At 36.8% G+C, this 25,291-nt stretch overlaps 1 protein-coding gene across 50 annotated transcripts in view; it reads left to right on the forward strand.

Moving 5' to 3' along the window:
* The window catches only part of PMFBP1 (polyamine modulated factor 1 binding protein 1), a 484,787-nt gene that overhangs the window by 399,893 nt on the left and 59,603 nt on the right, over positions 1-25,291 (forward strand). For 40 of the 50 annotated variants that reach the window (XM_056823979.1, XM_056823945.1, XM_056824098.1 and 37 more), the window contains 12 exons: positions 2,379-2,519; positions 2,973-3,029; positions 3,767-3,826; positions 5,571-5,630; positions 6,354-6,491; positions 7,703-7,762; positions 8,516-8,578; positions 10,599-10,664; positions 11,412-11,528; positions 12,439-12,498; positions 13,828-13,884; positions 14,582-14,722. In XM_056823979.1, the coding sequence (XP_056679957.1) occupies positions 2,379-2,519; positions 2,973-3,029; positions 3,767-3,826; positions 5,571-5,630; positions 6,354-6,491; positions 7,703-7,762; positions 8,516-8,578; positions 10,599-10,664; positions 11,412-11,528; positions 12,439-12,498; positions 13,828-13,884; positions 14,582-14,722 (1,020 nt within the window). The remainder of the gene's footprint in view (positions 1-2,378; positions 2,520-2,972; positions 3,030-3,766; positions 3,827-5,570; positions 5,631-6,353; positions 6,492-7,702; positions 7,763-8,515; positions 8,579-10,598; positions 10,665-11,411; positions 11,529-12,438; positions 12,499-13,827; positions 13,885-14,581; positions 14,723-25,291) is intronic. The other 10 variants (XM_056824141.1, XM_056824148.1, XM_056824179.1 and 7 more) reach the window with 5 other exon arrangements.

The raw sequence follows: 25,291 nt of genomic DNA on the forward strand, positions 1-25,291 counted from the left end.
CACAATGCATCCCTGTTCACTGTGTCGAATGCCTTTGTCAGGTCTATGAAGACAATGTAGAGACTCAGGTTCTGCTCAAGGCATTTTTCCTGCATTTGCCTCACCATGAAGGCCATGTAGATGGTGCTACGATCTGGTCGGAAGACACATTGTGATTCAGGTGAGCAGACACAAGGAATGAAAATAGTGGAGAAGGAAGAGTTTTAGACAATCACTCTGTAATCTGGTCACCCATCCTACTGCAAGGAGCTATCACCCATAAATAACAAAACACTAAAATCCTTTGACTAACCACATTCCTACCTTTGTTTGTCACCACCCAACCTTACCTATTCTCCTACCAAAGCCAGGCTTCACTTTTGTGTCACATTTAATGAGGCAAAAGTCACTTCTCTCTCCAGGAATTGGGAGGGTTTGAAAATATACAATGTGAAAATAATATCCTCAAAGGACCTATACCTTATTTGAGCTCTTCTCTGAGACTGGCTAACTGGTTGGTTGCTTGGTTCTATTAGAGTGAAAACCAATGCAGTGCAAGAGGATACTTGTTCTTGGCCCTACTGAAATTGAAGAAAAATAGAATCAAAAAACTAAATTTTCAAAACAAAGTAATTCCAACATTTTTTGCCAGAGTTTTTAGGAGAGAAAGAAATTGATGAAAACATACCAAAATGTCTTATTTGGGAACTATGACTCAGGGCTTAGGAGTGAACACTTTTGAGGCAGTAATTCTTGATTTCTGAGGTTTTTTTCACCAATGAGGATGAGCAAGAGTAAAAACAGAGTGACCCACACAATGAGAGCCATAGTTTCCAGCAAATTATGCAATATTATCCATTAAAGTGGAACTCACCTCAAGGAATATTCAGTGCTACTGAGAAGATTCAAGAGGAAGAAAGGGTAAGCAGATCCAAAAGGACCAGAATTGTGGGGAATGGGGACTGATCTGGACAATTATCTGCACAATGACTATCCATTCTTTGTTACAAAAGTATTAGTCCTCAGTAATTAATAAAAGCCTATGATCAAGATCACCTCTAGTCTTGCTGGTCAGCGTCAAACCCTTCATTTCCCTCTTACCAAAAGGATTTCAATTTCTGGACACATACTCTGAAACAATGGTCACTTCTTCTTCATGTGTGGAGACTGTTTGAAATATAGAGCCATAAACAAGGAACCTCAAAGAACCCTCCTGGGTTGAAAACCGAAGAACAATTGGGTAGGAGTGAATACCAAGACACTACTTAACTTTGTTCCTACTAAATGAGTGAGAACATTACAAAAAGGAAATTAAAATGCTGAGCTTTATAACTACACTCATCTCAACATTCCTATCAAGAGATTGGAGAAGTCAAAAGTATTGATGAGAACAGGATAAGATGTCATATGGATAATCCTCAAAATGTGACTGGGGGCAAAAAGTCTGAGCATTTGAGGGGGCAAGAAATGCCTGATGTTTTTTGCTTTGGTCTTTAATGCTGAGTGGGAGGAAGAAAGATCAAGTGAATCAGAGGATGAGAAATAGAGTCTCAAGGATAAGATGCAATATTACTCATTGCAGCAGAAATTATCTACAAGAAAATTTAATGCTTCTGAGAAGACTCAACAGCCAGCAGAAAGTGCAAGTAGACACAAAAGCACCAGAGTAGTGGGAAAGGAGGAAAGCTTTGGGCAATCATTCTGTCATTTAAGCCATATATCATTTGTCACAGAAGTATCACTCCTAGTAAATAACTAAAGCCTAAAATCCTATGACCAAGCTCACTCCTAGGCTTGCTGGCAAACATCTGACCCTACCAACCCACCTGTCAATGCAAGGTTTCATTTTTATATCCCATTGACTCACTCAAGGACTCATAGCTTCTTTCTTCATTTGAAGATGACTTTAATATTGATTGATTTAGTGATTTGGTGGAGTTCCCTAAACTAGCTCCCAAACATGGCCTTTTTTACATAAATTTTATTTATATCAGACCACATTTTATTAGTTCCTGGTGCTTTTAGTACATGGAGAACAGAAGGAAAATTAGTTAGATTAGAGGGCAGATGGTTATTTGCCCTAATTTTCAATAGGTGAGAAAGAGAGGAAATAGAAAACCAAAGTGGTTGATTTCCCAACTAAATTTACCCTAGGGTTTTTTTTGTTTATTTGTTGTTGTTGTTTTGCCAAAGAGATTTTCAAAGGAATCATAAAGCAGCAGTGAATGACAATAGAGAAAAGGCCAAGATATCAAAGGAGGAAAGATGGAATTGTAGAAAAAGATACAGAAACAATGAGCTTTTCTCATAAATAGTGTTATCAGCAAGAGGTTACTTTTATTGAGTGCTTTAAGGCTTGCATTATGTTTCATATTTTCTCTCATTTAATTCGGGAATAGGAAAAGGATCAAATGGTAGGTGAGCTAGAGGAGGAGAACAAGATGCTGAGGAAGGCCCTGAGACAATGTACAAAGCAATTGGAGTCAGCTACAAATGAGCTTGAAAATACTGAGAAGGGGAGGGACATGAAGGAAAATAAGGTGAGCATAGCAAATAATTAAATGTTGGGAAATCATCAAATGCCAGGAATTGCAGAGATGCTCTGCCTTCTCCATTTTAGAAGGAAAATGAATTCTGGCATTTCTAGTCATTGTAGAGCACAAGAGCACCAAAAGATTTCTCAACGACAACTCCAGAAGATTTCTCAATGACTACTCCTTCTGTTTTCTGTGTCTCTGCTCTCTTAAAACTCTGTCTTTTTAGAATTTTACTTTCACATTGGCATTTCTCAGACTTCTCACTTCCCCAAGCTCTTAGCATGAATTCCAAGCTTTGGGGTGATTTCATTTCCCCAAAACCTGTATTCCTTCACTTATGCATAAGGCAAAGATTTCTCTTGACAAAAGACCAAATAATTACATTTTAGAATTATTCTCACCTTAGAGCCACTTATAGGAAATTAGATGCCATCCTTTCAATATTATTCATTGCAGAAGGATTCACCCACAAAATTCAGTGCTGCTGAGATGATGCAACAGCAGGCAGAAAGGGTAAGCAAACTCAAGAGTACCAGAGTGGTGGAAAGAGGGTTCAGTTCTAGACAATCACCTGGTCAACCATTCTGTTTCAAAAAGGTATCACTCACCCATAAGTTAATGAAAGACTAAAATCCTATGACTAATGACACTCCTACCCTTGCTGGTCACCATCCCACTCTAACTATCCTCCTATCAAAGCCAGGATTCATGTTCATGTTAAGCTCAATGAGAGAAAAGTCACTTCTTTCTCAAGTAAGGGAGAATGTTTTTAAATCTACTGAAAATAAGAGTTTCTGGAACTTATATCATGGCACCACCTATTCCAGTGTCTTCTTTGAGATTAACTAATAGTTGATTGCTTGATTGTTTTGGAGCTGAAAACCAAAGAAAAAATGTGTGGAAGTGCAGGAGAAGGAAACGATCTTGCCTTTGCCCCTACTGTCTAGGTAAGAAAGCTAGGAAAAAAAGGGAGTGAAAACACTATGTTTTCCAAATAAACAAACTCCAATGTACTTTGCAAGAATTTGTAGAAGAGGTCAAAAAAATTGATGAGAACATTCCAAAATGGCACACAGGAAACTCTGAAACTTAGGTTCATGGGTTTAAGTGTGAGAAGTTTGGGGGCAAGTAATTCCTGATTTCTGGGGCTTTCTTCTTCCATGAAGATGAGAAAGAATAGGAAAGAATGAGTGAACCACACAATGACAACCAAGGGTCTTCAGTATAACATGCAATATTATCCATTACAGTGTGACTCACCTACAAGAAAACTCAGTACTGCTGAGAAGATCCAACAGGAGAAAGAAAAAGTGAGCAGACTCAAAACCAACAAAACAGTGGGGAAGGAGAACAGATCTAGACAAATATTTTATAATGTGGCTACCCATTTTTTATCACAGAAATATTCCCTAGTAAGCAATTAAAGCCTAAAATCCTATGACCAATGTCACCCCTAGGCTTTTGGTCAGCATCATCTCTACCTACTCTCATACAAAAGCAAGCTTTCACTTTCTTAGCACACTCTCTGAAGCAATGATCACTTCTTCCTCCTTGTAGTGAAAGTGTTTTAAACCACTGGGCCACAAAAGAGGAACCTCAAACTACCTAGACCTTTGCATTACCTTTTACAAATTCTTATTTCATATTGCCTAAGTCGCTGGTTGCATAGTATTTTTAGAGCTAAAAATCAAAGGACAAATGGCTGAGAGTAGATGGCAGAAAACTAATTTTCTTTCTACTCAGTGAGTGAAGAAGTTACAAAAAAGAAGTCAAAACATTAAGTTAAAGTTATATATAACTACATGGGGAAATGCTCTAAGGGACAGCTAGGTGGCTCAGTGGACTGAGAGCCAAGCCCAGAGACAGAAGGTCCTGGGTTCAAATCTAGCCTCAGACACTTCCTAGCTGTGTGGCCCTGGGCAAGTCACTTGACCCCCATTGCCTAGCCCTTACCACTGTATTGGTTCTAAGACAGAAGGTAAGGTTTTTTTTTGATGCTCTAAATCATTATTGATTATAAAAATTAAAACAACTATTAAACATTTTATATCTACCAAATTGGCTAAAATGATAAAAGGACAAAATGTTGCAGGGGTTATGGAAAATTGAGGATGCTAATAAGTTGGTGGAACTGTGAAATGATTCCGTGATCTTGGAGAGTAATCTTGAATTATACACAAATAGTTATAAAACTGCATATACGAACCAGCAATAACACTATTAAGTTTATTTCCTAAGGTGATCGGAGAGAAAGGAAAAGAACCTATATATTCTAAAATATTTCTAGCAGCTCTCTTTGTGGTATCAAAGAACTGGAAATTGAAGGGATGCCTGTCAGTTGAGGAATGACTAAACAATTTGTGGCATATCATTGTGATGGAATACTACTATGCCATGAGAAATTATAAAAAGGTTAATTTTTTAAGATGGAATAATGTACATAAAATAATGAAGAGTGAAATAAACAGAACCAAGAGAGCATATACTTCTGAAGAATGACTTCAGAGTGTCCACCTCCAGAGAAAAAAGTAATGAACAGAAACGAGAGACATAGTTTTATATATCCATCTTATTTCGTCAAATGATGCCTTTGTTAGTACTTGGAGAAGAGGAAGGCAAAGAGATCCATGGAAACTTTAATATAAAAAATAAGTACTTTTTTAAAAAATAGAGTGATATTGTCTACCTGTTGGTGGCTTTGTTGTTGGAATCTTGTAAACTCAAGGGTATATGTGGGAGTGGAATGTAGGAGGCTACCTACACTATGAATGAAGAAGAAGTTAGAGATGGAAAGCTATATAGTAAATTTTCCATCCAAATTCACTCCAATGTTCTTAGAAGAGATCAAAGATATTAATGAGAAAAGGCCAAAATGTCATATGGTGAAGTGGCAGACTATGGCAGTAGGCAGTAAATGTGAGCAATTTAGGAGGCAAGTAATTCCTGATTTCTTTGGCTTTGCTCTTAAATGATGAGTGGAAAGATGAAAGATTGAGTAAATCCAAGGATGAGAAGCAAACTCTCAAGGATAAGATAGAATATTATCTATTGCAGTGGTGTTCACCTATAAGAAAGCTCAGTGCTGCTGAGAAGAGCCAACAACAGGCAGAAAACGTGAGTAGACACAAGAACACCAGAATAATATGGAAGGAAGATAGCTCTGGGCAATCACTCTGTCATCTAATCCACCCAGCCTTTGTCACAGTGGCATTACTCCCCAGTAAATAGCTAAAGCCTAGAATCCTATGATCAAGCTCACTCCTAGGCTTGCAAGTAAGTAGCTAGCATTACCTACCCACCTGTCAATGCCAAGTTTCACTATTATATCATATTTACTGACTCAAAGACACACAGCTAATGTCTTAAAGTAGAGAAGACTTTAATATTGATCGATTGACTGATTTACTGTCATTCCCCAAAACAGCCCCCAAATATGGCTTTTCCTACCCATTTTTGATTAGTTCTTGGTTGTTTTAGAATATGGAAAATAAAGAAAAAATGGGTTAGAATGGAAGGCAGATAGGTTACCTAATTTTCAGTGGGTAAGAAAGAGAGGAAATGGAAAAGCAAGATCATTTGTTTACCAACTAAATTTGACCCAGTTTTCTTTATAAGAGAAGAGTTTTTTTAGAGGAATTAAAAGGAAGTGAATGAAATTAAGAAGGGCCAAGATATCACAGGAGGAAGGGTGGAATTTTAGAAAAAGGAAGCAGGTATGTGCTTTGCAGGTATGTTCTCCTTAAATAACAATGCTAGTAGCAGGTTTCTGTTATATAGTACTTAAATAATTGCATTGTATTTTTCATATTTTATCTTATTTAATCAATATGGGAGTAGGAGGGGAATCAAATTGGTAAGCTAGAGGAAGAGAATGAAATTCTCCGAAAAGCCCTGAGACAATGTACAAAGCAATTGGAGTCAGCTGCAAACAAACTTGAGTCTACTGAGAAGGAGATGCAGGTGAAGGAAAATGAGGTGAGCATTGCAAATAAGTAAATGTTGGGAAATCAGTCATTAGGTTGCCAGATTTTACAGAGAAGCTCTCACTCTTCCTTCATAGAAGGAAAATTAATTCTGACCTTTCTGGTCACTTTAGAACATAGGAGCACCTCTAAAAGATTTCTCAATGATTTCTCCCTTGGTTTCCATTGTCTCTGTCCTCTTATAACTTTACTTTTTGGCATTTCACTTTCATAACGGCTTTTCTCAATCTTCTGACTTCTCAAGTACATAGCATGAATTCCTGGCTTTTGTCTGAATTATTTCCCTGAATCCATATTCTTCTCTTTTCCAGAAAGTAAAGACTTCTCTTGACAGATGACCAAATAATTTCATTTTAGGAATAGTCCCACTCTAGAATCATTTGAATTAGGAAGTTAGACATCATGCAGTCTCCAGTTTCTAATTCTTAGGGTCACACTAATTCTTAGGGTCAAATGCTTTGAGTGTTCCACAAAAATAGGTTCTGCAAATCCAAGTTCTTGGCCATTGCAATGGATAGAAAGTAATGCAGATTGAAGGACAATAGACGCTTTAAGTGTATGGGAGAAGTATGCATTTGCAAACCTACTGAAGAAAGAAAACCAAGCCTAGGTTTTCTTCCTGCTGACACAAAGATGTCTAAAGTCTTACTCAACCAAACTTTGGGCATAATGACAGTGACAGGTCTAAAAGCACCAAGTGTTGGGGAAGACCAGGACGTCTAGAAAGTCCTTCTGTAAATTAGCTACCCATCCTTTTTCACACTCACTGAAGCAAAGGTCACTTTGTTCTCCTAGTAGGATGCACTTTTAAAATGATAGATTTCAGGACCAAGGAAGCAGCATTCTTTCATCCTACCTGAATTTGGCTAATGGGATGATTGAATGTTTTAAAGATGGTAAGAAGCTAACAACCCTTGCTCCAATACGTGAGTAAGGAAGTCAAAACAGTAAGTTGTCCAACTAATCTCACTCCAGTTTTAGCAAGAGGTCAAAGAGACAAAAAGATGTATAGGAATAAGTAAAAAATTCACAGGATAAAGTATGGAACTGTGGTTTAGGACATTCAGTATAAGCATTTAGGGAACAGGTAGTTCCTGATACTTAGAGATTTATTCTTCAATAAGGAGTATGAGGACAAAGTGAGTGAATAACTAGTATAAGAATCAGGGTCTCCAGACTTAGATGCCATATTTTGCCTTGCAGAGGGATTCACCTATAAGAAGACTCGGTGCTGCTGAGATGGTGCAACAGCAAGCAGAAAAGGTGAGCAGACCAAAGAGCAATGGAACTGTATGAAAGGGCAATATTTGCATAATCATCCTGTTATCTGGCCAGCCACACTTTGTCACACAGGTATCACTCACCCATAAGTAAAGATTAAAATCCTATAACCAAATTCACTCCTAGCATTGCTGGTGAGCATCCAGCCTCTTACCTATCCTCCTACCAAAGACAGGTTTAACTTTCATGTAACTCATGAGAGTCACTCAATGAAATAAATGCAATAAGACAAAAATCACTTCTTTCTCCATGAAGGAGGATGTTTTAAAATATTCAATGTGAAAATAAGAGCCCCAAAACATATGAAATTTGACATTATCTTTAAAAATCTTATTTGAAGAGATTGTTTTACTGGTTAGTAATTTAGTTGTTTTAGAATTGAAAACCAAAGGATGAATGGGTGGGAGTGAATTTTAGGAAGCTACCTGCCCTTGCCCCTACTGTGTCAGTGAGGAAGTTAGAAAAGGGGAGTCAAAATAGTAAGTTTTCAAACTAAAATAACTCCGGTGTTCTTTACAAGTGTTTGGAGAAGTCAAAGAAATTGCTGCAAACATGCCAAAATGTCAACAGTGAAGTTTGAGACTGTGAATTGGGGCAAATGTGTAAGCAATTTAGAGGAGATAATTCCTAATTTCCAAGACTTGCTTCTTCTGTGACAAGTAGGAGGCCAGATTGAATGAACCACACGTTGAGAGCCAGAATCTTGGAGATAATATGTAATATTTTCCATTGCAGTGGGACTCACCTAGAAGAAAGTTCAGTGCTGCTGAAAAGAAGATCCAACAGCAGGCAGATAGGGTGAGCATACCCAAGAACAAGAGAATGGGAGGAAAGGGGAGCATATTTGGACATTATCTCATAGTATGGCTATCCATTTCTTGTCACAGAAGTGTCACTGCTCAGGAAGTAAAATCCCTTGACTAAGCTCTCTCTGAAGTTTGCTGGTCAACATCGAACCCTATTCTTCTACCAAAGACAGGTTTCATTTTCATGCCATAATCACTGAGGCAAAAAATCACTTCTTTCTCCCTGTAGAGAATTTATGTCAAAAAATACAACCAAAATAAAAGCCCCAAACACCTGGACCTTGGCAACACCTTTTCCAAACAATTATTTCAGATTCTCTAACTGGTTGGTAAAGTGATTGATTTAGAGTCTGCAGAAGATGTCAAAGAGTTGGATGAGAACAAGCCAACATGTCACAGGATGAAGTTTGGGACTGTGGGTCAAGATGATAAGTTTAAAAACGTTAGGTCGCAGATAATATCTGGCATATGGGGCTCTGTTCCTCCACAATAACTAAGAGGAAGATGGATTGAGTAAATCCATAGATGAAAATGATGGTCTCCAGGTTAAGACCCAAAATTATCCATTACAACAGGACTCACCTACAAGAAAGCTCAGTGCTGCTGAGAAAATCCAATTGCAGGCAGAAAAGGTGAGCAGACCCAAGAGCAACAGAATGGTAGGAAATAGGGACATATTGGACAATTATAATTATTCTTTAATGTGGCTATCCATTCCTTGTCACAGAAGAACCACTTCCAGTAAATATCTAAATCCTGAAAACCCATGACCTAATACACTTTGAGACTTGCTGGTCAACATCCAACCCTACCTATCCTACTGAAGCCAGGTTTGACTTTCATGTTACATTCACTGTTGCAAAAGTCACTTCTTTCTCCAGTTAATGTTTTAAAATATAGAGTCTCAAAATAGGAACCCCAAGTACCTGGACTTTGGTACCACCTATTCCAAACTCTTATTTGAAATTTCTTAATGATTACTTACTTTGTTGTTTTTGAGATGAAAACCAAAGGACAAATGGTTATCAGTCTAGTACAGGAAGCTACATAAACTTGCTTCTATTCAGGCAGCGAGGAAGTTAGGGGTTGGGGGGGAAGAATTTAAGACATTCCATTTCCAAATAAATGCACTCCAGTGTTCTTTGCAAAAGCTTAAAAGAGAGGTCAAAGAGAGTGACAGAATAGGCCAAGATGTCAAAATCTGTGGGACTGTGGTTCAAAGTAATATATATAAGCATATAGGAGAAGATAATTCCTGATGTGTGCAGCTGCATTATTCACTGATAAGTAGGAGCAAGAGAGAGTCAGTGAATTCCAAGATAAAAATCAGACTCTGAGGGATAAGATGCAATAGTATGCATTGCAGAGGGATTCACCTACAAGAAAGCTAAGGGCAGCTGAGAAGATATATATGACTAAATTCTAAAACCCTATAAATAATCCTACACCTGGACTTTCTGGGAAGCATCCAACCCTACCTAAACTACAATGAAGATGGTTTTCATTTTCATGTCACACTCACTTCTTTCAGTCACACTCACTTCAGAAGAGACAAAGATCACTTCTTTATCCACACAGAGAGAATTTTAAAACATAGACAATGAATATAGAATATTCCAAGACACTTGGACATTGACACAACCTTTTCCAAACTATTATATGAGATTGGCTCACAACTACTTCATTTTTGGCTTATATACCAAAGAAAACCAACAGACAAATGGGATACTTAGGAAAAAAGTATCAAGAGAAAGTTTTTCAACCAAATTTATTCCATTGTTCTTGGCAAGAGTGTGTAGAGTGAGTCAAAGAGATTTATGAAAATAAACCAAGATGTCATAGGGTATGGTATTCAAATATGACTTAAGGAAATAGGTGTGAACATTTTTTGGCAGTAGCTAATTACTACAGCCTTGTTCTTAAATGGTAAATGGGAAGAGAGACAGACTGAGTGAATTCAGGGAAGAGAAGCAGAGTCTCTGGGATAACTTGCTGTATATTATCCATTGCAGTATCTTATCCACTCACCTATAAGAAGGCCCAGTTCTGCTGAGAAGATCCAACAACAGTCAGTTTGTGTGAGTAGACACAAGAGCACCAGAATGGTGGGGAAGAAGGAGAGCTTTGGGCAATCACTCCATATCTAAGCCACCCAGCCTTTGTTACAGAGATAGCAGTAAATATCTAAAGTCTAAAATCCTAAGATCAAGCTTACTCTTAGGTTTGCTGGTTAGCATCCAGCCTTACTTACCTCCCTGTCAAGGCAAGTTTTCCTTTCTATATTCCATTCACTGACTCAAAGACACACAGCTTCTCCCTTAAACTAGGTAGGACTATAATGCTGATTGATTATAATACTGATTGATTGTTTGGTTGATTTGCTGGGATTACCCAAACTAGATTATAAACATAGCCTTTTCTACCCAAATTTTATTTATATCAAGCAATGATTGATTAGCTTAGTGGCAGTTTTATAACATGGAAAATAAATAAGAAATTATTTAAAGCAGAGGGCAGATTATTATCTGCTCTAATTTTCAATGGTTAAAGAAAAGAGGAAATGTAAAACCAAGATTATTTCTTTTCCAATTAAACCTGCCCTAGTTTTCTTCACAAAATAGGAAGTTTTTAGAGGAATGAAATGGCAGTGAATAAAGATAGAGAAGGGACATGATGTCATAGGAGGAAGGGTAGAATTGCAGAAAGAACACATCTGCACTTTGCTTTTCAATAACAATACTAGTAACAAGTCACTTTTCTATGGTGTTTTTAAGTGTCCCATTATACTTTTTATATTTTATCTCATCCCATTAATGTGGGAGTAGGAGAAGGATCAAGTGAATGTATTAGAAGAGGAGGTCAAGATTCTCCAGGAGTCCCTGAGACAATGTACCATGCAACTGGAATCAGCTACAAACAAGCTAGAGATAGCTGCTGACAAGGTAATGGAGGGGAAGGAAACTGAGGTGAGCATTGTAAAGAATTAAATGTTGGGAAATCATTCATTAGGTTGCCAGGTTTCATGGAGAAGCTCTGATTCCTCCATTAAGGAAAGAAAATCAATCCTGGCTTCTCTGTTCAGTTTTGAACACAGATTTCTCAGGGACTTCTCCTTCAGCCTCCAATGTTTCTGACCTCTTACAACTCAATCTTTTTAGAATTTCACCTTCATCTTGACATTTCTCAGTCTTCTCATTTCTCAAGCTCTTATCATGAATTCCCTGCTTTTTCGTGACTCCCTCATTTCCCCTGAATCCATATTCCTTCACTTCTTTTTTTTTTTTTTAATGGTCGGGAGTGAAATTCAGGAGGCTACCTATCTTCTCTCTCTCCAAATATGTGAGTCAGAAAGTTAGAAAAAAGGAAGGCAAAATGGTAAGTTTTCCAACCAGACTGTCTCCAGTGTTCTTTGCAAGAGTTTGTAGACTAGTAGCAGCGAGGTGGCTAAGTGGATAGAGACAGGCCTGGAGATGAGAAGTCATAGTTTCAAATCTGGCCTCATATACTTCCTAGATGTGTGACCCTCGACAAATTGCTCAACTCAAATTGACTAGCCCTTCCTGCTCTTCTGCTTTGGAATCATTGCTTAGTATGGATTCCAAGACGGAAGGTAAGGGTTTTTTAAGAAGTTTGTACATGAGGTTAACAAGATTGATGAGAACATGTCAAGGTGTCACAGAATGAACTATGGGACTGTGGCAAAGGGCAGTAAGAGTAAGCATTTTAGGTGCAAGTAGTTCCTGATATCTGGAACTTTGTTCTTCAATAATCAGTAGAAGTAGGACAGATTGAGTGACCTACACAATGAGAGCCTGAGTGTCATGGAGAACAATGCAATATTAATGATTACAGAGAGACTCGCCTACAAGAAAACAAAGTGCTGCTGAGGAAATCCAACAGCAGGCAAAAAAGGTGAGCAGACTCAAAAACACCCAGATAGTGGACAATCAGCATAATCACTCTAATGTGACTATCCTTTCTCACAAGTTGATACCCCCATATAAAATATTAAAGCCTAAAATCTATGACCAAGCTCAGTCCTAGTTTTGCTGGTCAGTATCCAAACCTACCTTTCCTTCTCCATGAAAGGAGAGGACTTTAAAATATAAAGCCCCAAAATAGGAGTCCCAAACAACCTGGACCATGGCACCACCTTTTCAAAATTCTTGAGATTGGTTTTTTGCTGATTGTTTTAGAACTGAAAAGCAAAGGACAAATAGATGGCAGTGGACTGCAGGATCCTACCAACCCTTTCTCCTATGCAGTGAGTGACAGAGTTAGAAAAAAAGAAGTCAAGATAGTCAGTTTTCCAAGCAAATCACTCCACTGTTCTTGGCAAGAATTTGTAGAAGAGGTCAAAGAGACTGATGAGAACAAGTCAAGATGGGGCACAGGGCTTTAGGTGTGAACAATTTAGGCAGGTAATTAGGCAGATAATTCCTGATTCCTGGGGAATCTGTCCTTGGATGAGGAGTAGGAAGAAGACATTGAGTGAATCTGGAGATGAGAACCAGAGTCTCAAGGAAAAGCTAGAATATTATCTAATTAATTTGGATTCACCTACAAGAAAGGTCAGTGCTGCTGAGAAGATCCAACAGATAGAAAAAGTGAGCAGACCCAAAAGGACCAAAATGGGAGGGAAGGTTGATAGTTGGGCACAATCTGTAATTTAGGCATATGTCCTTTCTCACATAGATTATACTCATCAGGTAGTAACTAAAGCCTAAAATCCTAACCAAGCCCCCTCCTAAACTAGCTGTTTTACTTCTACTTCCACCAAGTATGGAAAGTAATTTAAAAGACAGAGGCCCAGAATAGGCACCTGCACCACCTGGACCTTGGGATCACATTTTCCAAATTCTTAATTGAGCTCAGCTGACTTTTTTGATGCTTGATTGTTTAAATATGAAAACCAAAGAACCAATAAGTGGTAGTGGAGGTCAAGAAGTACTTGCCTTCTTTATTAGTATGTGATTGAGGAAGTTAAAAAAATGAAGTCAAGACAGTCAATTTTCCAACCCAACTCATTCCAATGTTCTTTGCAAGAATTTGTAGAAGTCAAAGAGATTAGGGCAAGACATCAAGAGTTGATGCTGAGAAAGATAGTTGTAAGAATTTTAGATGGAAGATAATTCCTGATTTCTGGGGATTTATTCTTTAATGATGAGTAGAATGACAGATTGAGTGAATCCATGCTTGAGAAAGAGAATCTCCAGGATGACACATTATTATCCATTTCAGGGGAACTCACGTATAAGAAAGCTCAATGATGCTGAGATCCAACAACAAGCAAATACTGTGAGTAGACACAATAGCACCACAATGGTCGGCAGAGGGGACAATTTTATAATCTAGCTACCCATACTTTATCACTCTCCAGTAACTAAAACTTAAAATCCTATCACCAAGTTCACTCCTAGACTTACTGGTAAGTTTCTAGGCCAACTTACTCACCTATCAATGAAAGCTTTCACTTTACCATCCCAGTCACTCAAAGATGCACAGCTTCTTTCTTAAAGAAGGGAGGATTTAATACTAATTGATTGTTTTCACAGATTTAGAAGGATTTCCCAAACTAGTCCACAACAATGACCTTTTCTACCCAAATTTTATTTACCTCAAGTAATCACCAATTAATTTGTGGTTGTTTTAGAACATGGAAAACAAAATGGGTTAAAGTGGAGTAGAGATTATCCTAATTTTCAATGGAAGAAGAAGGAAGGAAATGGGAAATCAAGATAATTTCTTTTCCAATTAAACCTGTCCCAGTTTTCTTCACATAGAGGAGTTTTTTAAAGGAATGAAAAGGCAGTGAATAAAGAGAGAAAAGGAAGGGACATGATATCATAGGAGAAAGGGTGGAATTGTAGAAATGATAGTAGATATGTGCTTTGCCTTTCAATAACAATACTAGTAACAGGTCACTATTATATGGTGTTTTAAGAGTTGCATTTTACATTTCACATTTTATCTCATTTCATCAATGTGGGAGTAGGAGAAGGATCAAGTGAGTGTGTTAGAGGAGGAAGTCAAGATTCTCCAGGAAGCCCTGAAACAATGTACCATGCAACTGGAATCAGCTACAAACAAGCTGGAGGAAGCTGCTGACAAGAGAATGGAGGTTATAGAAATTGAGGTGAGCATGGCAAAGAATTAAATGTTGGGAAATCGTTCATTAGGTTGCCAGGTTTCATGGAGAAGCTCTGATTCCTCCATTACAGAAAGAAAATGAATCCAAGCTGCTGTGGTCACTTTTGAATACAGGAACACCTCTAGCAGATTTCTCGGTGCCTTCTCTTTTGGCTTCTAGTTCTCTTTCCTGTTACAACATTATCTTTTTTAGAATTTTACCTTCATCTTGGCATTTCATAGTCTTCTTACTTCCCAAGTTCTTAGCTTGAATTCCAGGCTTTTTAGTGACTACTTCATTTACTCTCTGTGTCCATATTCCTTCATTTCTCCAGAAAGTAAAGTGTTCTCTTGACTGAAGACCAAATAATTTCATTTGGGGAATAGACACAGCCTATAGCCATTTGTATTAGGAACTTAGTTATAATCCCATATTGAATTTCTCAACATATTAATTCCTAGAGTCAAATACCTTGAGGTTCCAGAAGAATGGGTCTTATGAATTCAAAGTCATAGCCATTGCAACTAATGGAAGGAAATATAGCATTGAAATGCAATATATACACTTCTGCTTAAGGAAGCCAATATTGTGGAGAAAGGAAGGAATGCTCTGTTTGCCTAAACCCACATGTAAACAAACACAAAAAAATTCCTCAAAACAAATTTTGGAGCAACAGAACAAAGACAGGATGAAACCTTCTTCAACCCCCTGACAGTGTATAAGAAAACAAGAATGACCTTTCTCACTGGAATAAGAGAGAAGAACAATCTAGTGATGCAACACCAAGAGAATTAGCAGGGGGTCTCCCCAGACTGGAATAACTCCCACACTCAGGTATAGAAACCTTTCTTACCCTATAGGGAAAGAAAAAGGGAGAAAGAATAAGAGAAAGATGAAAAGGAAGGGAGGAGGCAAAGGTGAGAAGCAAAACATTTGTGAGCAAAAAAAAAAAACCTGTAAGTAGAGAAGGATAAATAAAAAAATAAGAGGGAGGGAAACACAGTAAACATCGTGAATGTAAATGAGTTGAACTCACCAATAAAACAGAAACAAAATCAGAGCACATTTTTTTAAAATCCCACAATATGTTGTCTATAGGGAACACATTAAAAGCAGGTCACACAAAGAGTAGAGGCAAGTGACTGCAGTAGAATCTATTATACTTCAGCTGAAGTTAAAAAAAAAAAAAGCAGGGGTAGCAATCATGATCTCAGAAAAGCAAAAGTAAAAATAGACCAAATTAAAAGAAGGAAATTGCATCTTGATAAAAGATACCATAGAAAATGAAACAATACCAAACATATACACACCAAAGAGCATAGTATCCAGATTCCTAAAGGAGAAATAAAATGAGCCATAGGAAGAAATAGAACATAAAACTATACTAGTAGAGAATCTCAACTTTCCTTTCTCAGAACTAGATAAATCTAGCCAAAAAAATTAACAAGAAAGATGTTAAGTAGATGAATAGAATGTTAATAAAATAAAATATGATGGATTTCTGGAGAAAAATAATGAAAATAGAAAGGCATATACTTTTTCTTAGTGGCACAGGGCAACTACACCAACATGTTAATTTTTGTATAGTTATTAGGGTTTAAAAACCTCATATCCAAATAAAAAAATTTAGAACAATCATATTAAGTGAATCCTTTTCAGACCACAATGCAATAAAATTATATTCAATAAAGGGCTGCAGAAAGATGAAATATTGATTGGAAGATTTGGGTCAAAGAACAAATCATAGAAAATATAATTTCATTGAAGAGAATGACAACAATGAAAGAGTGTCTCAAAATTTCTTAGGTGATGCCAAAACGATATTTAGGGAAAATTTTATTCCTCCAAATGCTTATATAAAAAAAAGTAGAGAAAGAACAGATCAATGATTGGCCATGCAACTAAAAGAAAGCTAGAAAATGAACAAATCAAAAAGCCCAAATTAAACATCAAATTGGAAATCCAGAAAATCAAAGAAGAGATTAATGAAAATGAAATCAAGAAAACTAATAAATAAGACAGAGTTCATTTTATGGGGAAATAGATAAACCAGTGGTTAATTTGATTTTTTTTAAAGAAAGAGAATCAAATTACCAGAATCAAAAAGGAAAAGAGATTTTACCACTAATGAAAAGGAAATTAAATCAATCTTAAGGAAGTATTTTGCCCAATTACATGCAATAAATCTGACAATCTAATTGAATTGGATGAATATTTACAAAAATATTAATTGCCCAGATTAAAAAAGAAAAAATAGAATACTTAAATAATTTCATCTAAGAAAAGGTAATTGAATAAGCCATCAATGAACTCCCTAAGAAAAAATTCCCAAAATTAAAGAGATTAACAAGTGAATCCTACCAAAGATTTTACAGTTAATCCAAATAATATGTAAACTATGTCAGAAAATGGGCAAAGAATAAAAAACTTTTTTGACACAAATATGGTTCTGATACTTAAACCAGAAAGAGTGAAAACAACAAGCCAATTTCTCTAATGAATATTGATGTAAAAATCCTAAATAAAATACTAGCAAGAAGATTACAGCAATGTATCACAAGAATCATTCACTATATGGCCAGGCAAGATTTATACCAGGAATACAGAGCTGATTCAACTTTAGGAAAATTATCATTATACTGATATTGACCATATCAATTAAATAAAACAAACAGAAACCTTATGATTATCTCATTGGATGCAAAAAATGATTTGGACAAAATACAACATCCATTCCTATTAAAAACACTGGAGAGGTCTTAAAATCTTTCCTTTCCCATAGATCTGGCAGGTAAACTATTCTATGTTCACCTAATTTACTTATAGTTTCCTTCTTTATATTTAAGTCATTCACCCATTCTGAATTTATCTTGGTGTAGGGTGTGAGATGTTGACCTAAACCTAATTTTTGCCATTCTGTTTTCCAATTTTCCCAGCAGTTTTTGTCAAATAGTGGAGGGTTGTCCCAAAAGCTGGGATGTTTGGGTTTATTGAACACTAGATTGCTAATGTCATTTACCCCTAAGTCTATTCCATTGATCCATCCTTCTGACTCTTAGCCAGTACCAGATTGTTTTGATGTTCACTGCTTTATAGTATAGTTTAATATCTGGTACTGCTAGGCCATCATCTTTCACATTTTTTTCATTAATTCCCTTGATATTTTTAATCTTTTGTTCTTCCAGATGAATTTTGTTATTTTTTCTAATTCTTGTGGTTTTTGGTAGCTTGATAGGTATGGCCCTGAATAAGCAAATCAATTTAGGTAGGATTGTCATTTTTATTTTATTAGCTCATCCTACCCATTATTTTATAGCAATACCCATTATATTATAGCAATCAATGTTTTTCCAATTGTTTAGATATAGTTTTATTTGTGTGGAAAGTGTTTTGTAACTGTGTTTCCCAAATATTTTATTTTGTCTAGAGTGATTTTGAATGGAGTTTCTCTTTCTAACTCTTGCTGATTTTTCTGGGAAATATATAGAAATGCTGATTATTTGAGTGGGGTTATTTTGCATCCTGCAACTTTGCTAAAGTTATTATTTCCACTAGATTTTTAGTTGATTTCCTAGGATTCTCTAAGTATACCATCATATAATGTGTAAAGAGTGATCGTTTTGTTTTCTCATTGCCTTCTTTTGATAATTTTGATAATATTAAAATTTTTAAGCATTTGTACAAATAAAAGTAATGTAGCTAAAATTAGAAGAAAAGCAAAAAAACTTGTGGGTGAGAAGAGGGAATTATTAACAGTACTAGATAGAGGTCTCATCACAAATATATAGAGAATGTTGTCAAATTTATAAGAATAAAAGCCATCTTCTAGTTGATAAATGGACAAATGACATTAATAGATAGTTTTTGGATGAAGAAATCAAAGCCATACATAGGCATGTGGAAAAATACTCTTGGCTGAAGTGATAAAAAAGGCAAAATGTCAAAAGTTAGAGAGGATATGGAAGAACAGAGAAATAATAATGCATTATTGGTGAAACTATGAAATGACTCAACCATATGGAATTATGCCAAAAAAAAACTGTGTGTATAACCTTAGACCCAGAAATACAACTATTGCATCTGTTTAGCCAAGGAGATATCAGGGGGAAAGGAAAAGAAGCTATATGTTCCAAAATATCTATACAGCTTGCTTTGTGATGTCAAAAAACTGGGAATTGGGGGTATGTCCATCAACTGAGGAATGGCTATATAAGCTATGGTATATGATTGTGATGGAATACTACTGCACTATTAGAAATAATGAGGTGGATATGAATTAGGTAATTAATGAAATATAGATTAGGTAGGTAATCAACACATGGCAGTTAATGTCCATGGCAACTTTATGTTTGATAAACCCAAAGATCCAACTTCTTGGAGAAAGAACTCACTATTTGACAAAAACTGCTAGGACAACTGGAAAACAGTATGTCAGAAACTAGGCGTTGACCAATGGTCTCATACCACACACTAGGAAAAAGTCAAAATGGTTACTTGATCTAGAAATAAAGGGTGATACCAACAAGACTTATCAATAAGAGAAGAATTTGTCACCAAACAAGACAGAGAACATTACAAAAAATGAAGTTAATAATTTTGATTACATTAAATTAAACAGTTTTGTTCAAAGAAAACCAATGCAACCAAGACTAGAAGGGAATCAAAAAATTGAGGGAGGGGGAATTTATAGCAAGTGTCTCTCACAAAAGTCTTATTTCTCAAATAGAGAATGGAGTCAAATAAGAATACAAAGCATTTCCCAATGGAAAAAATGGTCAAAGAATATGAACAGGCAGTTCTTGGAGGAAGAAATTAAAATTAACTATAGTCATATGAAAAATACTCTAAATCACTACTGACTAGAGAAATGCAAATGCAAAGCCCCAATGCAAAACAATTCTGAAATACCACTTCATACCTATCAGCTTGTCTAACATGACCAAAAAGAAAAATGGTAAGAGTTGGAGGGGATGTGCAGAAATTGAGACACTAACACAATGTTGGTGGAACTATGAACTGACACAACCACTCTGGAGAGCATTATGGAACTAGGCTCAGAGAGCCATAAAATTAGGTATATCCATTGACCCATAAATACCACTACTGAGTCTGTATCCCAAAAAGATCAGATATAAGAGAAAATTATCTACCTGTACCAAAATATGTTTAGCAGTTCTTTTTGTAGTGGCAAAGAACGGGAAACTGAGGGATTGTCCATCCCCTGGGAAATGGCTGAATAAGTTGTGGTATGTGATTGTAATGGAATACTATTGTGCCATAAGAAATGACAAACAGGATGAGTTCAGAAAAACCTGTAAAAACTTACATGAACTGATGCAAAGTGAAGTGAGCAGAACCAAGATGTATACAGTAACAGAAATATCATATAATGATCAATTGTGAAGAACTAAACCATTATCAGCAAAACAAGTCTCCAAGATAGCCACAAAAGATTCATGATGGAAATGCTGTTCACTGCCAAAGAAGGAACTGTTGGAGTCTGAGTACAGATCAAAGCATGCCATCTTCCACTTTATTTCCTTCATGAGATTTTTATTATATATGCGATGTGTCTTCTGTCATGACATGATCAATACAGAAATATGTATTGCATGAAAGTTCTGCTATAACATCATGCTACTGCCTTGAGTGTCAGGGGAGAGAAAACCTAGATACTAGAATGTCAAAAAGCAATTGTCAAAAATTGTTTCTACATGTAAAAGAAAAAGATTAATTAAAATTTAAATGAAATACAGTGATCCCTCACGTATCATGGGAGTTATGTTCCAGAGACACCCACGATAAGTGAAAATCCGCAAAGTAGCCATATTAAATTTATTTTATTATTCTTTGATGTGTTTTAAAAAAACATGAGAGAGGGAAGGGAAAGGAAGGGGTTTACCCCCAAGGGACGCTTGTACCCTGAGGTAGAGAGAGAGAGAGAGAGAGAGAGAGAGAGAGAGAGAGAGAGAGAGAGAGAGAGAGAGAGAGAGAGAGAGAGGAGAAACCTCCCCTTTCACAAAACAGGGTTCAGGGGAGACAGCATATGTAATGGGTTGGCTCAGAGAGAGAAGAGGAGGTTTGAAGATTTTCTTTCTGCCTTCCCTCCTTAGCTAAAACTGCTCTCCCCAATTTGCTCTTGATCCTCTTGTCCCCCCTCCACTACTCGAGACCCAAAAGGGTCTCTCTTTGATCCCGTTCACTTACACTCAGCTTGGGGAACAGATAACTTTTAATATTAACTCAATCAGGTAATACAAAAGGAATAACAGGCAGGGAAGAATGGGAAAAGGAAAGTGGGGAGAAGGGGTCCCTATCTCTATCTAAACCCTTTTCCTCCCTCCTCGAGTTTGGGGGGAACTCAGGCCTTGGCAGCCTGAGCCCCCTGAGAGAAAGTCAGGTTGACTCACCCCTGGGCAACAGGAGCTGAGGTAAAGTCTGCTCAGGTTTCTCTTCAGAAAGTCCCTTCAATTGGGAAGTGTTGGGGGGAAAGATTTCCAGTCACCAGCAGGAAAAATGGGTAACCCTCAGGAGAAAGTCTTTATCCACCTTGTCTCTTCAACATCTCAAGACTGAGAGACCCTCACTGCTCTCCAGCCAGAGTCTTCTCTCCTCAGGAAATTCACTCCTGGGGCCCCTCCCATTGATCAAGGTGATCAATTTCATATACTCTTCAGTCTGGCACTTTTTCTCTAGTGCCAGCCTCTATCACAAATCCTCCATTTCCTGTTGTTCACATGGTGCCACCTTGGCCCACCCCAGTTACTTATCTTCTATGTCTATTCTAATCTATGCTATTTATTGTTCCCATCTAACCTCCCCCCTCCCAAAATAATAAATATTATCCTAATCTGTCTATTTGCTAATCTAAGTTCCTATCTTATGCTAAGACTGAGTTGTGGGAAGAGGGTTAGGATTATGTGCCAACAAAATTTTTTACAATATAACAATTTCTTAATACAAAAGTCATCCCTATTGCAATCAATATAAAATTCAAATCTTAAGTAAAATTGAACTATCCTATACATTATGCTAATTCAAATATAACAATTTATAACATCTATAGGTATATATGTACATATTAACTTGTTTCTAATGAAATTTGATTTATTCTGTCCCTACGTTACCTCTCAAGTTACAATATTCCCTTTTCCACCCGAAACTACTCTGTCCCTGTCTATTAACGTATTTTAACTCTCCTTTCTATCTATATGACTAGATTAGATCATTGTTATGCTATATGTATATGTCTGCTATTTTTACACATTTATATATTTCACATGTTATTGATATACATGTATACATATATATCTTCTGGTACTAGAGATCTATATACAAATATACAATTTATGGACTGTCCTTATTTACGGCACAGCCCCTAATGTCAATGTGAAATTTGTTCATGTTCGAGTTATATTGTAGTGGATGCATATTTACTCTAATGTATATGTGGATGTACTTCCCTATATGTGAAGTTAATGTGATCGGCGATTAATCTTACATGACCCATTTTTCTGAAGTTCATTCCCCATAATGTCTGTGATACAAAGTTCTTTCCAGTTGTCCTGTATCTTCCATTCTTTGGTATTGCTTGAAGTTTATCACCAATCCAGAGTGCCTTCTCCTTTACAGGATACATATTTGCCTATTGTCTCATCTTGAAAGACGATCTCAGGTATCCAGAACTACAGGATCATGGGTGTGTGTAAGATTGTGTGTGCATGTAAGAGTGAATATTTTGATGCATGTGAGTGAAACTTTATATAGGATGTTTGTGCCATCCTCATGTGTGCAAGTGAGATTTTGTTTTTTGTAATGAATGTAGGTATCTCTCTTAATGTGTGATTGTAAGGTGATTATTCTCTTCCTATATAGTTGATTGTAGAGGTTAATGATAGTTTAGTCTAGCCTTGAGATTGAAATTTGTATATAGGTTTAATAATTCTAAGGGATTCTAAATCCACCCAAATAAACTCCCAGGTTCCGCAAGGAACTGCTTCTCCGGTATTTCACAGGCTACACTAATCCTCCCTGATCTGACTAACCCAAACTTATACTATCTGTCTTGAGCACTATCCTGTTTTGGTTTCATGCAATAATTTTTTTTAGGTAAGATGCTCCAATAGCATCTTGGGTGTTTTTCATCTACATTTACTGGGGTTCATGGACTTGTCTCAGTTGTTTTTTTTTTTTTCAGCCAGGGTTTGTCATTATGGCTTAGGGGTTTTCCTGATTTGAATAAGGTTTCTTTGTGGATCATGTGTCAGATCTTATGCCTAGTACCAGTCTGGGTTCTTATAAGGTTTTCCTTTGTTTGCTACCCTATAGAACTCAAACCAGTCCTGGTGCCAAGTTCTCTATCATATTACTTCCAATTCAGTGTCACTTTCCCCTAAGTCATGTTTCTTATAAAATTCTTCAAAACTACTGACTCCTGTAATATACAGTATTTCCTGTACTGATAATGAGTTACCTATGATTTCAATTGCTGAATCAGAATCAGAATCAGAAAAGCTTCTGAATTCAGGTGTTCACTATGCCAATTTGTGCCCCATTCATCTAAATCTTTATGAACTTTATCTTAAAGCTTAATGCATTCATAATGTTCCTGTTCTTCATCACTTTTTTGTTCAATTATTATTGTACCATTTGGTACTGTATCATCTGGGTCTGAGTCTGCCTCTTGGTCGCTGATTTATGTACTCTCTAGGTCTTTCATTAGCTTTCGTTTAGTGACCTGTTGTAATTCTGTGTCAGGTGTTGTTAACCCAGGTTTTGTGTCTTGGTCTGACCCTATTTCAGTGATTTCTGTATTTCCCAATTCTTTTTCTATCTGTTGACCAGTAATATGCTCTAATTCTGAGTTCTGTGGTGACAAATTTGATTCTTGTGGGTTTACTGCTTGCTGAAGATCTGCAATTATGTTACTGGAGTGCACAGGTTCTACCATATCTTTTGGATCAGGTTCTTGTGTATCTACTCCCTCTTGTGAATCTGTTGACATAGAAACCATACCCTCTATGGTGGTATCTTCTGAGGATGACTTCAATTCAGATCCACTTGCTCCTATATTAGTGAGAGGTTTTTATTTTTGTTCTCCCACTTCTGTCCCAACACATGGTTGTGGAGTTTCTTGTAAATTAGCTATTATGGTGTTTACATGCACAGATTTCCTATTATCATCTTTACTTTCTTGCCCCAGGGTTTGTAATACACTTGTATCACTTTGGACCACTGCTGTCTGTGAGCTAACAGCTTTCTCAGAGGAAAAGTTTATGTTTGTATTAATTTCAATTTGAGAATTGCTTGGATGAGGTTTCACTATCAAAGACTCTTCTGTTCCCACTCCTTTGGATTGTTTTGCATTCTCTGGTTCAGGGAATAGACAGTCATTGGAAGTTTGATATTGATCTGTTCTAAGCCCATCCCCAGGACTGATATCTTTGATTGTTATAGGATTTTGTGGGTAAAAGTCTTTGGCTTTTGGATTTAAGTTCGTTCTCCCCTCATTTTCCTTTCTTTCCCCTCTTAGATGTATAATTTTTTCAGCTCCAAAGTCTCTTGCAACAGTGTCTCATTTAGCTAACTTGTCAGAATGGTCTGGCTACTTAAGTTTCTGTTTGAAAGATTTGCTAGCCCCTTTTGATTTTCCATTGCCTAGACCCATTCTATAAGCTGAAATTTTTTCCAAAAGGAGGTAATCTGTTCCTTGCTTTTCTCCATGCAGTTTTGTGTACCCATGTATTGTGAATCATAAATGTCATGTTTCATGTCTGCTATTATCTGTGCAATTTCACTCTCCATCGCAATTATAGCTTTCTGTTTTGTACTTAAGTTGCTTCCCTTGGCATCTTGCCCAACTATCTGTTTCTCCACCACTAAAATTTTAAAGTTTTCATTTTCCTTTCTACCATCTCCCTTTTTTCCCTTTATGTTTATGCCCTCATGTTTCCATCCTGGGGTACCTCCCAATTCGTCTCTTTTTCACTAGATAATGCTAGAGCCTGGCATCATGTGGTATAATGCTTATTTCTTGCTACAACTTCTGAATAACGGGGTTTTGCTCCAGAAGCTATTGCTGCTTCCATGGATTTCAGGTCTGGAGTCTCCTGTTCTCTAAGTCTGCAGTGAGAGCAACACTGCTTGCTATTGGAGTCCTATCTCCCATAGTTTGTGTTATTATATACTTTTCCCTGATAATACGCATTTTTACCTTTCCCATCTCTCTTATTTTGACCCTGTTCATAGCAATGTTTCATTGGGCAGTTTCTTACTTTGTGTCCTTGATGAGAACACAAAAAGCAAGACCTGATATCTCTTTGCACCCTCTGTTGACTTTGGGGTGTCTGTCTGTACTGTGGGGTTTGTCTGTTAAATGTCTTAGTTGTAGCCAGGTGCTTAACCTTCTCTAATTCTTTCTGCCTTAATATTTCAGAGGTCTCTTAGAGCTTTTTCTTTAGATCATTCTTTTCTTTTTCTTGATCTACTTCATTATCATGAAGATAGGTATCAATGTCTCTAAGTTCATTAAACGAGATGGTGTCAAACTTAGGGCGATAGTTCCTGAAGAAATCC

The sequence above is a fragment of the Monodelphis domestica genome, chromosome 1, assembly GCF_027887165.1.
Source record: "Monodelphis domestica isolate mMonDom1 chromosome 1, mMonDom1.pri, whole genome shotgun sequence".
In the NCBI taxonomy this organism is placed as follows: Eukaryota; Metazoa; Chordata; class Mammalia; order Didelphimorphia; family Didelphidae; genus Monodelphis; species Monodelphis domestica.